Source organism: Simochromis diagramma, unplaced genomic scaffold (genome assembly GCF_900408965.1).
Source record: "Simochromis diagramma unplaced genomic scaffold, fSimDia1.1 OVJJ01000205.1, whole genome shotgun sequence".
Lineage (NCBI taxonomy): Eukaryota > Metazoa > Chordata > Actinopteri > Cichliformes > Cichlidae > Simochromis > Simochromis diagramma.
Window position 1 is genome coordinate 1,376,442 of NW_024386782.1, and position 16,400 is coordinate 1,392,841.

At 40.3% G+C, this 16,400-nt stretch overlaps 1 protein-coding gene across 1 annotated transcript in view; it reads left to right on the forward strand.

The window, feature by feature from the left end:
• The window catches only part of st6galnac3 (ST6 (alpha-N-acetyl-neuraminyl-2,3-beta-galactosyl-1,3)-N-acetylgalactosaminide alpha-2,6-sialyltransferase 3), a 98,753-nt gene extending 89,251 nt beyond the window's left edge, over positions 1-9,502 (forward strand). Inside the window, exons 4-5 of the mRNA XM_040015346.1 lie at positions 1,122-1,229; positions 5,689-9,502. Coding sequence (XP_039871280.1) covers positions 1,122-1,229; positions 5,689-5,878 — 298 coding nt within the window. The 3' untranslated portion in view covers positions 5,879-9,502. The remainder of the gene's footprint in view (positions 1-1,121; positions 1,230-5,688) is intronic.
• The last annotated feature ends 6,898 nt before the right edge of the window (positions 9,503-16,400 follow it).

Sequence of the window (16,400 nt, forward strand, 5' to 3'; positions counted from 1 at the left end):
AATTTTTTTTAAACGTCATTAAGCTCGTCTTTGTCCTGTGTGTTATTGAACTGAATGTCCTTGAAGGTTTTGTGCTGTTGGTAAAACAAAACAAGCCATCTGAACACACCTCCTCGGGACGTGCGTAACTATAACAAACACCTTTCACTGTTTTCTGACAGTTTTTAAGAAAAAAATAAGCTGAAGTGAACAATAATGAAAATAATTTGTAGTTTCAGACCTAATTTATTCATTTGTTTATTTTAATGATGGTGTCGTATAATTGGATGCTCTAAATGAATTTTCATTGCACCTCTCCGTACTGATGCTGCATTACACGGTGGTCATGTCCCATTTCATTTATCATTATCGGTGTCATGCAGTGCACTGCATTTAATTTATTCACAGTATAAGGCTCCTGGTGGTGTTTTGCATTGCAGAGAAGAGTGGCCCTCGGGGTATGTGGGGGGCCCCCTGCCTGGAAGAGGCTAGGGAAGCACATTTTATGACCCGCTTCAGGTGTTACTAATCAGGTTTCTTAAAAAAAATCTTGAGTCTGTGTGCTCTGTGTTTGAAAATGATCAAAGCTCTCTTTTTTTCAACTTTGATGGGTCAGAGCTCATAAACTACGGGTCTGATGATGATGGTGATGAAAGGATAATGCATGTTGTTATTGACCGGCCTGCTTCACTCACAGGGGATGACTGCTGTGAATGAAGCTAATCAACAACATCAAGCATTTCTCAGCCTTCAAATCTTTTTATATACAGCCACTGTGAATGTTACAACCCCCTAAATTATCACTGTACATAATATTTATTTGGTCTCTAAAATTAGAAACATTTCTCATGTGAAACTTGACATATGGTTATGCATCTGCCAGCTTTCTTGCTGTTCTGTAGATATATATATACATTTGAGCTGAGGCTCAGATCCAGAGCAGCCTACGCTAAGAACATCTGTTAGGATAATTATAATTCTCAGATCAGCTGAATTACAATCACACAAGAGAGAAGTGTACAAGGGGCTGAAAAATGGCATACTTAAAACTTTGTGCTTGGTTTTTTTTTTATATTTCAATGCAAATGATTAGGATTTTTATGCAAATGAATATTACAGTGCATTATCTTTGTGTGTTGCAGGATCCAGTCCGGCTCCTACCTCAGCACGGGCTGGTTCACGCTCATCCTCGCCATGGACATGTGCAAAGAGATCCATATCTACGGCATGATAAATGACACCTATTGCAAGTAAGACATGAACTGTCACACTCTCGCTACCCTGCTCCCACATCTTCCTTCCTCTATACTTGCATGAAAAATGCACGCGTTCCTACAAAACTTTGAAAACTCCATTCACATTCACCGCAGCGCCGGCCAATCACAACCTCCCATAACCACGGTCTGCCCTGTTACATTTCCAATGCCTCAGTTTGGATTTAATGGCTGAGTTTCTATGCTGAAATCCATATTGGGTTCTCTGTGCCGTGAATACCATTATGTTTCCCTGCCTAGAATACCCAGCAGGCAGCAGTCTCTCTTTGGCTGCGGGTGGCTGGGCTGCAGCACCCCAATTCCTCCTCTGCTTCGAGTTTTATTTGTATATCGGGCCCGTCGTCTTCTCTCTGACTCCGGGGTGAGTGATTACTGTCTGACTGCGAGGCCATGGGAGGGATGACAAACAAGATGCTCTTGCTCTGGGCATGGCTGCTCAGTCTCAAGTCATCTCAGCCTTGATGATCTCGCCTCCTCTCGCAGCTCTACCTGAGCTCTCTCTATCCCCCAAATCAAACACTTTTACCTAATGCACACTGAAAATCCTGCCTTTTATCCTCTCTGTGCAGCCCGTGCACAGCAGGAGCTGAAATAAAGACACATGGCAGAGCGAAGCGATAATTCAACCAGCACGGAGGATTTTATGATTCAGTGAGGCAGTTAAGGGCCAGTTTTCTCTCCCTGCCTCTCTCATTTATTTCCCTCCATCCTGCATAGGACAGGAATATATTGTGTTTCACCAAGTTTCTGAATTGACAGTTTAGAGTCACGCAAAGTGCTTCTGTCAGCTGGATGCTCCAGAACAACAAGGAGAAGGAAACTTTTGTGTGGCAATATTCATGGTTTTAGGTTAGGATTGACCCCAGTGGTTCTGTGGCAGTGGTGCTTCAACAGGTGCTGCAGAGAGGGTGAAATTGAATTTATTTGTCAACACTGGTGCACACTGTGTGACACAGAGGAGAGGCAGTGATTGGGCTTTGTATTACTGTAAGCTGGCAGACAGCCACGGTCGCTTTCCCGCTGTGGAGCCACTGGCTGCCGTGATGGCTGTTTCCCTTCTCTCTGTATTCATTCTCTCAGTGCAATTGTTACACAAGTCATCCTCTCATAAAGCTGTCACTCGCCATTAGAAACCAGTGGCAGAGTGCACAATGAACCTTATCCATTGCTCCAAGCTTCCTTCTGTTTTTATTGATCCCTTCTTTTGAATGCAAACTCTAAACCGAGCGACGCATCGTGAAATCCATTACTGTACATTACTGAGCTTGCTGCATGTTTTCAGATTTACTTTGTCTCAGAATAGAAGTGAATCTGTTGTGATGTAAATCAGAGTTTAGTTAAAAGACTATTTATTGAATAAATGCGGGCGCCGACAGCACCCCCTTTTTTCAAATAAGGTAGACCTGCCGAGTAGAAGCCTTTGCTCGCGGCAGAATCAGCTCGAATTACTGAACCCCGTCTCAAAGGAGCTTCGTTTTAATGGTTTAATAATTTAATTTGTTTTCTTACTTTAGATTTTTATTTCTTTTAAGCCAAAACCAAGAACGCTAAATGTATTCTTAACTGTGAGAAAGAGAAGATTGAAAATTTTAACAATATATATTCATCAATATGTATATATTTAACAATATGTGAATACTCAAACATCAGTCATGGTTTTAATTTGATATGTAGTAGAAAAATAAATACCAATATGTTGTTTTTTTTTTAAACCTGAGTGACTAGTGCAAACACATTTTCTCGGGGTGCTATGGTTACACACATGTATGTTATGTTGTGAATCTAAATTGGTCCTAGCTGTGAATGCCTGTCTCTCTGAGTTAGCCCAGCGATGAACTAGCGACCTGCCCAGGATGTACCTTGTATCTGTGAGAGCTGGGATGGGTTTGTGAGCTGTGACCTTAGTTGGATAAGCAGTTAAAAAGCTGGCTGGATAACTGGATGGATAGACATTAGACAAATAGTCTACTACTATAACAGTCTCTACTTTGCAGGGCAGCTTTTTCACAATTTTTGAGACTTTAGGCAGGGATTTGCTCCCATTTATACACGACAGCATTAACAGGATGTAGAGTGATGAACTCTGGCCTGGAGATCCTATTCCAATTCATCCAACTGAGAAAACCTTTTCTTTACTGACCTCGATTTGTGCCTGTGGGGTTTGCCATGTTGAAACAGGAGCAGGCTGCCATCAGTGTCTGCCATAGCAAATTAAAAATGTTCCCTGACAAACATGTGCACACCTGGATAAAGAAAATAGCTTAGCATATGTACAAACCCAATTCCCAAACAGCTGGGACACTGTATAAAATGAAAAACAGAATGTAATGATTTACAAACCCATGAACCCATATTTTACTCAAAATATAGGGAACATATGAAGTGTTCAAATTCTGGGAGAGGAATGTTGTCCCATTCTTGGCTGCTCAAAAGTCATGGGTTGCATTTGTCATGTTTTTTGTTTCATGATGCTCCAAATGTTTTCAATTGGTGAAATATCTGGACTGCAAACAGTATGTACCTGTATGTACCTTTCAGCATTAATGGTGTCTTTTCAGATGTATAAGCCGCCAAATCTACAGACTGTGATGTTCTCATAACATCAGACTTTTGAACTGAACACTGATAACAAGCCAAATACTCCTTTTCCTCTTGGAGTCAAAAAACATAAAAGTGGAAAACTGCTCTGGGGTCAGATGAATTGAAATTTCGATTCATTTTGGAAAACATGAACATCTCGTGCTCTGGACTAAAATTTATGTATGAGATATGGGACAGAATCACGCCTGTTTTTAATGCTCGGCTGTGAGGGTCCAAAGATCATGAGCATCCAATCGATGTCTCCAGATTTTACATTGAGGAACATTATTCTCGGGTTAGGGTTAAATCAACATTCAAAGGTGTACAGAGGTGAACAATCTGTTACCAAAGTGTAAAAAAGTAAACAAAAAGATTTGTACTTGATGGATAATTCAAAGGCAGGCAGACTGACGTTACACGAAGCTGAACATGTCCCATCAATACATCAGTTAAATTGAAAAGCAAGATTAGGACCCCAAGCATTTTCATATTAATAACAAGATGTCAGTATTTCAATTCCAAATAATTGATACACACATGGTGCCTTTATCACAGTTTCATAAATGTTCATAAAGGTAAGGCTACCTGGCTACAGTGCAGTTAGTTTACTCAATTTTTAATACTATACTACCACAGTATACACTTTTGTTAGACGTTTGTATGCTATGTCGGTGCGTTTCTCCAACATCAGAATTGACACAGCAGAACTAGAGATCATGTTTTTTTTAACACACTCATTCTTCTTCCTTGTCAAAACCTACCGCCCACAGTACTCACAGTGCAACTGAACCACTGACAGGTCAGCTGGAAATTCGAATGCAATATGTGTGGTGGCTAATGAAGCCTCAAGCTGATCTCAGACACAGATGAGGAGTGGGCTGAATTTTTTTAATAGCTTTTTTCCCACATATGCAGTGCCATCCCCAAGTGAAGAGGGTGTACTGAGAAAATGGAACGAGTGCTTTGAGGAGCTCATGAATGAAGAAAATGAGAGCAAGAAGAGGAAAATTGGTCAATCAGAAAGTGCTGAGAATTAGGAAGGAGGAAGTGAGGGCAGATGTGAAGAGTGGAAAGCAGCTGATATGGGTGTGACATACCTGTGGAGGGTATGGTGATGTCTTGGAGTGAGGGCAGTGGACTTTTTAACCAGACTGTTGGAGAATGCCCGAAGAACAGAGAAGTCTATTGGTACTGATTTTCAACAGTAAGTGTCATGTGCAGAGCTGTAGTAACTACAGAGGTATAAAGCTGATAACCCATATCATGATGATATAGGATAGAGTTGTTGAAGCTAGACTGAGAAAACAGCTGACGATCAGTGAGCAGCAGCATGGCTTCATGCTGAAAAAGAGCACTGTAAATGTGATATTTGTTTTGAGAGTGTTAAGGTGAAGCTGCAAGGAGTAGAGGTAGTGAAAGTAGATGAGTTTAAATATCCAAGGTTAACCATCTGAACCAATGGGCACTGGACAAGATAGGTAAAGAAGAGAGTGCAGACAGGGTGGAGCGGATGAAGATGAGTGTCAGGAGTCATTTGTGACTGAAAGAAAAGACTGTAGTGAGAACTGCTATGGTTTGGAGACAGTGGCACTAACAAAAAGACAGAAGGCGAAGCTGGAGGTGGCAAAGTTAAAGATGTTAAGGTTTTCACTGAGTGTGACCAGGATAGACAAAATTAGAAATGAGTTTATTAGACAGACAGCTCAGGTTGAGCCGTTTGGAGACAAAGTCAGGGAGATATAGCAGAGATGGTCTGTACATGTGCAGAGGAGGTATAGTGCCACTCCCAAACAATTGTAGATGAAAGTTTGTGTAAATAATGTGTAAATAATCTTCTTCTTCTTCTTCTTTTTAGGACAGAGGATTACAAAAAAGTTCCCTACCATTATTACGAGGCGGGCAGCCGAGACGAGTGTGCTGAGTATCTCCTGCATGAGAGTGCCCCATATGGAGGACACCGTTTCATCACGGAGAAGTCCGTTTTTGCCAAGTGGGCAAAGTCTCATGCCATCAAGTTCTTCAACCCACCGTGGCAGCTGTCGTGACCCTGGCTGAAGCAGCATGGAAGCATCATTATCATCATCATCATCATAACTATCATCCACAGAGACAAAATGAATCTCTGCAGTTACACTAACCAACACACAGCCATTTTTGCCCAAATCCCAGCCCATATCTATTAATAAAGGTTGTTTTTAAAGTCCTGGTTGGGTACACATGGAGCCTCATACAAAAAAAAGAAAAAAAAATTACATAAAAGTTTGACCAACGTGAACAGCAATGACACATCTCCTGCTTTTTTGAATTTAAAGCCCTCTCCTGAATTTTAGAGCTGAGGCCTGCTGCTGTGCACTGACTAATCGATCCGCTCGCTGCTCTGTGAGTCTAGCGAAGGATGGTTTGAACTTTAAAAAAAGGAGAAGAAACAAGCGTCCGTCAACTCGCAGTGACCTCAGTGGCTCAGATTTCCGTATTCTCTACACATCACAGAGGCCGAATTTACATTTTCTCTCAAGGCTGTAGCAGAAGAAGCGCTTAGCTGCCGCCGTGGAGGCGAGTCGCATCAGCTTGGACGTCTGACGAGCTCGTCCACTTTGTTTCCTCTGCGTGTCTGTCTTCTGTCAGACTGTAATTAATCTATAACGAGTATAATTCAGGCCTTCATCTCTGACTGAGCGAGTGGTGAAGGAAGATGCTCTGTCAGATTCAATTTTACTCCGTTCTGTTCAAAGACGCTTCAAAACAAGGTCACGAGAAAAAGACAGCACTAGCAGATTGCAGTCAAACTTGAAGGTAAACCAGAGGTGGAGATGTAAATCAGCTTTTTTGCTTCTGTGTGGTCATACACGCAACTTAAAGATGTCCTCTTTACGTTATTTCTTTCTTTTTATAATGCTGTGAAATTGACAATTAAGACATATGTTGCGGTGTTGGCCTGATGTCCTGATAGTTTGCTAATGTATTCCCGCGGAGATAAATTGTTAATTCTCTTGAACAGTGTGCCAATCGACAGTGTGAGTATCACAGCGCACAGAACAATGTGCAATTAGAAGCTTCGTCTTTACGGAAGGAGTTAAGTCATTTGTGACCCTGCGGAGAGAGAGATTTATATGTGCAGTGAAACCATTTGAAGTTAATTGTATTCTGTTATCATTGTGCCTGCAACATACTCTGCAGTTCATCGTATAGACACAAAGGAAGATGCTCTCTCTCGTACTCTCATCCAGCTTTGTGCCTCTTTGTGTAAAGCTTTGCTGCGTGAACGCATCTTCCCATTTGTCTCTGGATGGAGCGTGCGTGTCTCTTGGCTCGGGCCATTACATTTGAATACATCTGTTCCAGGACGGTGAAGAATAATCAGTGAAGTGGTGAGGTGTGTATGCTGGCTGGTAGCTGTGGATGTGACCAAGACTGCCCCTCCCGAGGCTGTGATTAGTGTCCTGGTCAGAGCGGTGGCCCAGAGGGGAGGACTGGAACGACTCAAAGACTTTAAATACAGACTGCTCGATGCAAACACTCCCTGGTGATTGCAGCTGAGATCCAGAGTCTCAGAATTGCTGCAAATCAATGCCTAACAACACACGGAGGCTATGCTGTTTGTCTGTGAGCACTGATGTGGTGATTTGCAGATCAAGTTTACAGGTTAAAACTTGACTGAAAATAAGCATGAAATCCATTAGATTTTTTTAAGGTCCATTTGTAGCTTTTTCTAATACTTTCACTTAAAAGAAAAATGAGGGTTTGGGGGTGAAAAGTCACATTTTTACATATCAGCAGAGTTTCGGCAACTCTGCACTCACTGCATTTCATTTGAAACCAGGTACCACCTACACATTGAAATTCAGTGCTTCAGATTCTCTGTAAGTTATTTGTAACCTAGTAATCTTGTGTGAGAACCCTTCTAGACCCGTAAAAACATAGAACATGGGTGTCTGAATGTACTTGCTGATGGCACAGGAACGATTAAGGTGCTTAATGTTGCTAAAACCTCAAGGCAGCTATAACTTGCATACATGTATTTGGATAGTAAGTAGGAAAAACAATTATAACGATGCAATGACCATATAAAAAACTAATTTTTGATCTTAACTTGTTGGCCTTATAGCCCCCCCCCCCCCAACATCTAAGCTGCTTTTAAGGCCCATAAGATGTAGCTGGAGACCTTGAAAAACAAAGGTATCGGATGTACCTCAAGATTAAAGGCACCTTGTGGAGTTTTTTTTAAATCAATAAAGAACATTTAGATTTACATTCAGAAGTCATTGTGCGTATCCTTGAGGTTTAACAGCTACAATGAATGGATTCCCTACTCAAAAAACACTCTCATAGCCCCATTTTGTGACAAACAAAATGTGGAGCCACTGGTAGAAAAAAAGAAACAAACAAACATTCAATATCAGCAATATTAGAGGTCACAAACTCCACAAAGTACTTTTAAAGGTTTTTCTTTTTTCAGAGTTTTCTACTTTGAAGAGGTACACTAAAGGACTTTCAGGCTCCACCTCTAACAGTTTACTTTGTAACAGTTTTCTAAACTCTCCCTGTCAGCGTTGTTTGCCTGAAGCCGTTTTCACACATGCACTTTGGACAATTTTGTGAGAATCAGGTTGGGATATTTTCCACAGTTGTCTTTCCTCATATGTATCGCACAGCAGGAAATAGTCCGTTTTAGATGCGTTCGCCATCCTGGAAATACTCTGTGTTGTTTAGGTGAGGGAGCTGCCTAAATAAGACTTCCTGGAGGCATTACACATGATGCACTCGCTGCATGTAATATTAGATGCTCTGCTCTCACATCGGCACACGTCATACAGCCTTTGTACAAGTGAGCTGGCGGGTTAAAGACCAGCTAATGGCTGATTTAATTGCATTAGACATTTGCAGTCTCACCTCCACCTTTGTTGGGTTAGTCCTAGAAAGGTTCTGTGCAGCAGTCCATGCGTGAAAACTGCTTTTTGTTACAATTTTTTGTGTTCAAGTTTATTTATTTGAATCCCTAAATCAGTCAAAAACTAACAAAGTAGTTTAAGTTTTGAACGAAAGTTACAGTAATGGGGTCTAACCATTATTTCCATGGTCTAGACAGAACTTTCTTGCAGGCTTATAAGAAATCCTATTGAGATTACACTTCGACTGCTTGATCTGTATGACAGCTGAGCAAAGCCTTCCCCTGATGAAGACAGTCTTCTGTGATTGAAAGCTGTGGAAAAAGCTGGCATGTGGATTTTATTGTCAATTTTAGGGCAGTTTTAGCGCATCAGTAAAATCAAGCTTTCTGCATTCTTGTGTATCTGATGCACTTCTGAAAACAACAGTATGTTTCAGTCCAAGAGAGCACAGCGAAAGCTCTGCATCTCTACTTAAAACTGTTGTCACCTTGTCACTCATTATAAGTCAGCCCAGCTGATGAGAGCATCGGCAAAATGTAAAACCGCGCTGCTTTAAATTCCTCCCGGTGTAGCTCAGCGGATAGGAGACGGCCGTAACACAGGCGGGGTCAGCGGTCAGATTTCCTCGGGGATGGCGCGTGTTCAAGAGGTGTTTGGAATCCCAGCACGACGGGTAGCAGTGGATCAAAGTGTCCTCCACATGTACGTGAAGTATTAGAGCATGAAAATGAAATCTGGGCCGGCAGAGTTGGAAATCATACTTCTTCTCCTTCCCGTGGGGAAAAAACAGCCATAGACACTGAAGCGTGGATAGGTACAGTAGGCCATGCATGTTAAACATTTAACATACATGTTTTATACATCTCGCTCAGCACGCGATTGTGCAGTCATCTGGCAGCTCTCCAACAGGCAGTTGCATTTCTGCTGTAGTTTTCAACCTACATTGTAAAGTGCTTCACATCAATACAAGAAACTGAGACTTGCTGTGAGACACGTTTGACGTGTTTTTAGGGTTTTTTGATGAATTATTTGAAGGCTTTTTGTTCGTTTACTCACAAGTGGAAGAAGAGTGCTGTTTTTTTCTGTTTATCTCCAATCCTCCTTTTGTGGCATGTTTTTAATTTAAGCATTGATGCCTTTTTTGTTTGTTTGTTTGTTTGTTTTTTGTTGATGCACTCGTTTGTGTGCAGTCGTTTTTTTTCTGCTGCTGCAGGCCACGTAGTTGGTTATTTCCTGAGCAACAGACACTGCATTGTTCTCAGCTGGAGCACACTGGATGAAAACCCAAGGATGCATTATACAGTATATTATGAAGAATACATCCTCTTATGGGCTCTCATGAATCATCTGTAGCTCGCAGGAAGGGGACTGAATAAAAGACTGGGCTGAGATGCAGGCAGATAATAAGGTAGCTTTATTTCCAGAAGTTCCTTTTTTCAAATGCAAGAGCTTTTTTTTTGTTTTTTAAAGAAAATATGAGCATTCATATCTGCCAGCTAAATATACAGCCAGCAACAGGTTACAGTAGGTTACCTTAGAATAAAAAATGAAAATGGGTCATAAAAGGTAACAAAATCCACCGAATAGCATCTCTGAATTTCTCCTATTAAAATGTTTTATATCTTATTTGTTTACAAAAACGCTCTTTTACATAATCATTACTAGTTGGCCAGCTATGAAGTGGTTTTCTCTTGTTCGCAGCTTTAAGTCGGGGGCCTGAAGCTTCATATTTACTGTACAGATATGAGAATGGAATTGATTTGCTCAACTATTTTTTTGTGTCCTAAAATTTTGAACTATTTTACCCCTTTTGTTCTTATCCAGACCTTAAAGTATCCCTTAAATCAGCGGTCCCCAACCTTTTTTGCGCCACGGACCGGTTTATGCCCGACAATATTTTCACAGACCGGCCTTTAAGGTGTCGCGGAAAAATACAACAAAATAAAACTAGTACCGGTACCGAAAAAAAGAAGATTTATTCATAACACACGTGAAAAGACCCAGGAAAACAGAGTTAACGATAAAAACGATAACAAAATAACGCTGAAAACCGATAAAAACCCTGAAAACCATACATTTCACACCTGAGCCTCTACTCTCGCGGCCCGGTACCAAACGACTCACGGACCGGTACCGGTCCGAGGCCCGGGGGTTGGGGACCGCTGCCTTAAATGACCTCAAGTCATGTTCTGAGCAGTGCTGTTTAATTTGAAAAAGTATAAACTGTCGTTAAATCCGAAGAAAAGTCTGCACTCGAATTAAAAACACAGATCAGCTACAACATTTAGACTGGCTGCTAAATATTGTGCCGTCCCCCTTTCTGTAGCAAAAACAGCTCTGATCATATGTGTAGGTCATCCTGTAGACTGGGTGTGTTGTAGGGCATCTAACACATGCTGCAGAAGTTTGGGGGCTGGATCACCACATTGGGATCTGTTTCTGGGCAGTTTTTGTCTGGAGTAGATACCCCTACTCTTGCTTTCCTAGCTCAGAGTTTATTAGCACTAGTCCTACATGATCAGGTCAGTTTTACAGGGAAGAGCAATGCAGACACACTAGCACATGCCTATAAATGACAATGTATCACTAACCATAGCATACGACAGGATGTAAGTTTTCTAAGCAGAACACTGCGTTGTTGACAAGATGATAAGTGTAATTAATTTCACCTGTCAGCGTTTTTAATGTTGTGGCTGATCAGTGTAAATAAAAATTAGGGGCAAATGTTGAAGTTAAAAGCAAACCGAAGTCCTGATTAAAACATTTGAGTCTCGACATTTGCAGAACAAAGACGTGAATTTCATTATTCGTCACAGTTTTAAAATACAGTCATTATTTTTTCTGGGTGTCCTGCTGTGATAGTCAAAGTAATTACAGTTTGGAATTTAGTTACAATTTGACAAAACTTTTGATTGGTTCTTTATGTAGCACATTATTTATTCCCTGCTAATTATCGTACTTGTTGCCATTTCAAACTCTTGAAGTGCTTTTTTGCATTGAAAAGTTTATTATGACATTCATAATTATGTCATCTCCTTTCCTCTGTGCATGTCTTACAGTTTTTTTTGTGTCCTGACACATGTTTGTTTTTCGTGTCCAGGTTAAGTGTCCTTGTGAAGTGTGTAACTTTGCGTGTTTAAGTTGCATAGAATGTAAAATGACACTATGATGAAAAAAAAGTGGTTTTGCTAACACAGCTAACACACCTTTTTTTTTTAATCAGTGGTGAAATAACATCCAAATGCTGCATGGATTTTTGCAGGTTATTGAATTGTACATTTCGTTAAAAATAATAATAATTGTGATTATATGTGTTACTTCTGTCATTTGCTGTCTGCATATTAGCTAAAATTAGATATATTGTGAATGTTCTTATTTTTACCGATGTGAAGTGTGTCCTCTGTCTTTTATTCACTGTGGGGATTAAAGAAAACCGTAAAACTCCTTTTATATGATTAATTTCTTTTCATAACAAAGCCGAGTAAGGAGGATAAGAATATAAGACGACTGGTGAAATGTGTTCATGTTATATGAATGGAGCGCCCGCTGAGCTGTCATCTTAAATCTGGTGTCTCATGAGAATTTTAAAACGTCAGTAGAGGAGCAGAGATGTGCTGAGTCCAGACACTTCCTGGGAGTTTTTGGTTTTTATGTAACCTCTGCATAAATGATCATAAGTTTGAAATAATAATGCCTACACTTGTGCTTTTTATGCCACAGTAATGAATAAAGAATCAAGACAGAAAATTAAAAGGCCACTGCAGCAGTATGTTAATGCACTTTTGTTACTTTAGAAACAAGAACAGCTGAACTTGAAGCACGCAAAATGAAATATCCTGACTGAAAACAGAGGAGTTTTTCTTTCTCCTCTCTGTAACCTAAATCTTACATTGACAATTTCAGCACCACCTGCTCAGCTCCCCATTAATGCAAATATCTAGTCAGCCAATTACATGGCAGCAACTCAATCCATTACTGGGTTTACTGACAGGAAGTCACCAGTAACTGAAATAACAACTCATTACAACCAAAAGCAAAAGAGAATCTCTCAACAAACATCATGCCGAACCTTGAAGCAGAAGAGCTACAGCAGAAGAAGACCACATTGGGTGTGACTCCTCTCTGCAAAGATCAGGAAATGAGGCTACATTGTAATCGGCTCACCAAAATCGGACAATGGAAGATTAGAAAAAATGTTTGATGGGTCTGGTCTGATGAGTCCCAATTTCTGTGGCAACATTTGGATGGTAGAGCCTGATTTTGGTGTAAACAACATGAAAGCATCAATTCATCCTATTTTAATCAACAGTTCAGGCCTGTGGTTGTTGTTTAATGATGTGGGGGATCGTTGTGTCAGAAAAAGCTTAGATCATCAAATAACTGGGGGGTTAACATGACAACATGTTTAGTATATTCAGATGGCCTTCACAGTCTCCAGATCTAATGTCTGGTACTTGCTCTATGGACACTAAGCTAATGTATAGGTTTTTTTGGTAACAATATCCAGTGTAAATATAGCATATTGATTAACATGTGGATAAGCTACCCTGAAACTCACTGTAATAGGCTGTAATTGCATCGAGCTTGCTCAATAATGCACTAGTTTGTATTCCGCCAGTGCAAACATCCAGTTTTTCTCATTCTTATAGTTTAAGATTTATAAAACCTAAATCCACCATGATGAGGTCAGTTTTAGGATAGAGACAGACAAGTGCATGCTTACAGATGGCAAAACAATCACTACCAACGACATCCGAGGCAGTACTATAAATCAACATCGTAGTCGATGACCTGGATGACTGAGAACCTTCACAGACATATAAATCAACATCCACATCAAGATCACGATGCAGGGTTTTTAAGCAGAACATTACATTGTTGACACGATGACCTATATCACCGGTCTCCAACCTTTTTTGCGCCATGGACCGGTTTATGCCCGACAATATTTTCACAGACCGGCCTTTAAGGTGTCACGGATAAATACAACAAAATAAAACTAGTACCGGTACCGAAAAAAAGAAGATTTATTCATAACACACGTGAAAAGACCCAGGAAAACCGAGTTAACGATAAAAACGATAACAAAATAACGCTGAAAACCGATAAAAACCCTGAAAACCATACATTTCACATCTGAGCCTCAACTCTCGCGGGCCGGTACCAAACGACTCACGGACCGGTACCGGTCCGAGGCCCTGGGGGTTGGGGACCGCTGATCTATATTATTAATTTCAGCTGTTTTAATGTTGTAACTGATCATTGTAATAACAAATAGGGTTCTTTTGAACATGAATGCATTCCCAGTACTCAAATGGCCTCCAGAGCCAGCAGATCACAATCAAATAGAGCACCTTTGAAATGTGGCGGAACAGAAGATTCACATCATGGATGTGCAGCAGACCAATCTGAAGCAATTATGTGATGCTGACATGTCACCGTGGACCAAACTCTACAGCACCTTCTTGAATCTATGAAGAATTACGGCAGATCTGAATACAAAAGGGAATCACTGTCAAGGTGTAACTAATTGCCAGTGAGTCCACCTTAATTTTTAATATTAGATATGTTTTCCAAAGTAAATTAAGCATCATTTTTTGCTGTCTTTTTACTTGATTTTATTTATTTGGTACATTAACTAATGTTTTAATGAGCGTGTTTTCTAAGTTGCAATTTATTCATTGACAGTCTTCTTCATTTGAGCTTGTGGCAATTTAATTAGAAATGACGGTTATAATAATGCAACTCACATCATTTTGGGAACATCAGAAAAGAGATTTAGTTAAATATAGTTTTCTGGTTAAATATAGAAAAAAAATCCAACCAAGATGAAAAGCAGGAATTTATTGTAAATTATGTTGTTAAATTATTAACAACATGGGGGAAATGGAAAAAACCTGACATCCATTGCTACAATCCACCGACTGAGAAAAACATTCCCACTGAACACACACATTCAGGAAATTACCTGCCCTTCAAAACTGTTCAGTACACTGTAAACATAACATAAAGGCATCAGGGGTAGCGTGGCCTCTCAAGCCCTGCTACCAATAGGAGTGAAAGTCTTAGTTCTTTAAAAAAAAAAAAGAAAAAGTGTATTTTCTTTTTAAATATGAATCGATTGAGCCGTGATGCTCAATGCTTTCAGCTCACGTACGTGCTGGTGTGTTTGAATAGCACATTTACATAAGTTTAATCAAAGAGTCATGTAGTGTCCAGGAGGACGCCAAGCCACAGCACAGAAAAGTATGTTTGGATGTTGTTGTTATGCTCCCTCTGGCTTTAGTTTAATTAACTGACAGTTTGAGTTGTTGTCTGCTTGAGCTGACCAGCGTCTGTGTCAGCAACGCTGTCCCGAGCCCTGTAGAAGTCAGTCGGTCACATTAGTGCATATTCCAAATGAGATTTAAAAATCATTCAGTGTTGTGCTTCCAGCACTACTTTTACAACTTTTCCCTCATGGCTTAGAAGTCCTGTTCTGACTTATTGGATGTACAAATGTGCACAGAGACCAACTGCAACTCAGAGAACAAACAGGAGACTTTAATGAGGATCCATCTGTGACCATGCCAGGAGCACATCTATAGTCTCTATCATTACCATAAGGTTCTAGTTCTATTGTAATGTCCTGAGGCACCTGTGGGAGGACAGTGGGCATTGTGCACTTTTTGGCTGAACCAACACATTTATAATTCACCACCCATCACACCTCCTATTTGCCTAGTTTGGGTTATTTTAAACGTGTTCTCGTCCTGGAAATGATGGTTGACTTTCTGGCTCAACATTTTGAAACACGGGAGAAAATTAAAGGAGTTTAACAAAAATATTGTTTAAACTTTTTAGGAAATACAGACATTTTTATACATAGTTCCTATAAATAGTTTTCAGATGCTCAGAAGTAATTAGAGAAATTCGGGCAATTAACGGTTGTTTTTAGTTCTTGGATTGAAAACCTTTGCAGTTAAGTCCAAAACCTGCAGATATCGCCAAATGCTGTTTCCTCCTTTGAGATGCTCCGCCAGGCCTTTGCTGCAGTCCTCTGCAGTTGCTGCTTGATTGTTTGTCTTTCTGTATTCAATTTTGTATTAACTATCTGGAAAGCATGCTCTTCTGGATTGTGATCACATGACTGACTTGGTCATTGAAGGATGTCCCATTTCTTTGCATTGAGAAACTACTGAGTTGTTTTTGGCTCATTATCCGTTTGGACTGTCAAGCACCATCAGTTTTGCAGCATTTGGCTCAATGTGGACAGAGAGTATTGCCCTATATGCTTAAGATTTATCCTGTTACTTCTGTCAGGAGTCATGTCACCAATAAACACTAGTGACCTGTGGGAAGTTCTCTGTGACACTTGGAACAACCTACCTGCCGAAAAGAGCTCTGGACCAGTGCAACTAGGAGAATTGGTTTTCTGTTCTAAGATTACTTAGCATTAAGCATTGTCCCTTCTAAACACACACACACATTAATTTACCTCCCCATTGTGCTTTGTCACAAACAAATATGAGTTACATCGCATCAAATACTAAACTAAGGTGCCTGGAATCCATATTCAGAGCTGACCACATCAGCTCGGCATGCTCTTCAGTCTTCTTTATGAAATCTGTAGACAGTACAATGACACGGCTGATGTATTAACTAATAACTAAATAGCTGCAAGCTCCACAGCCCATTC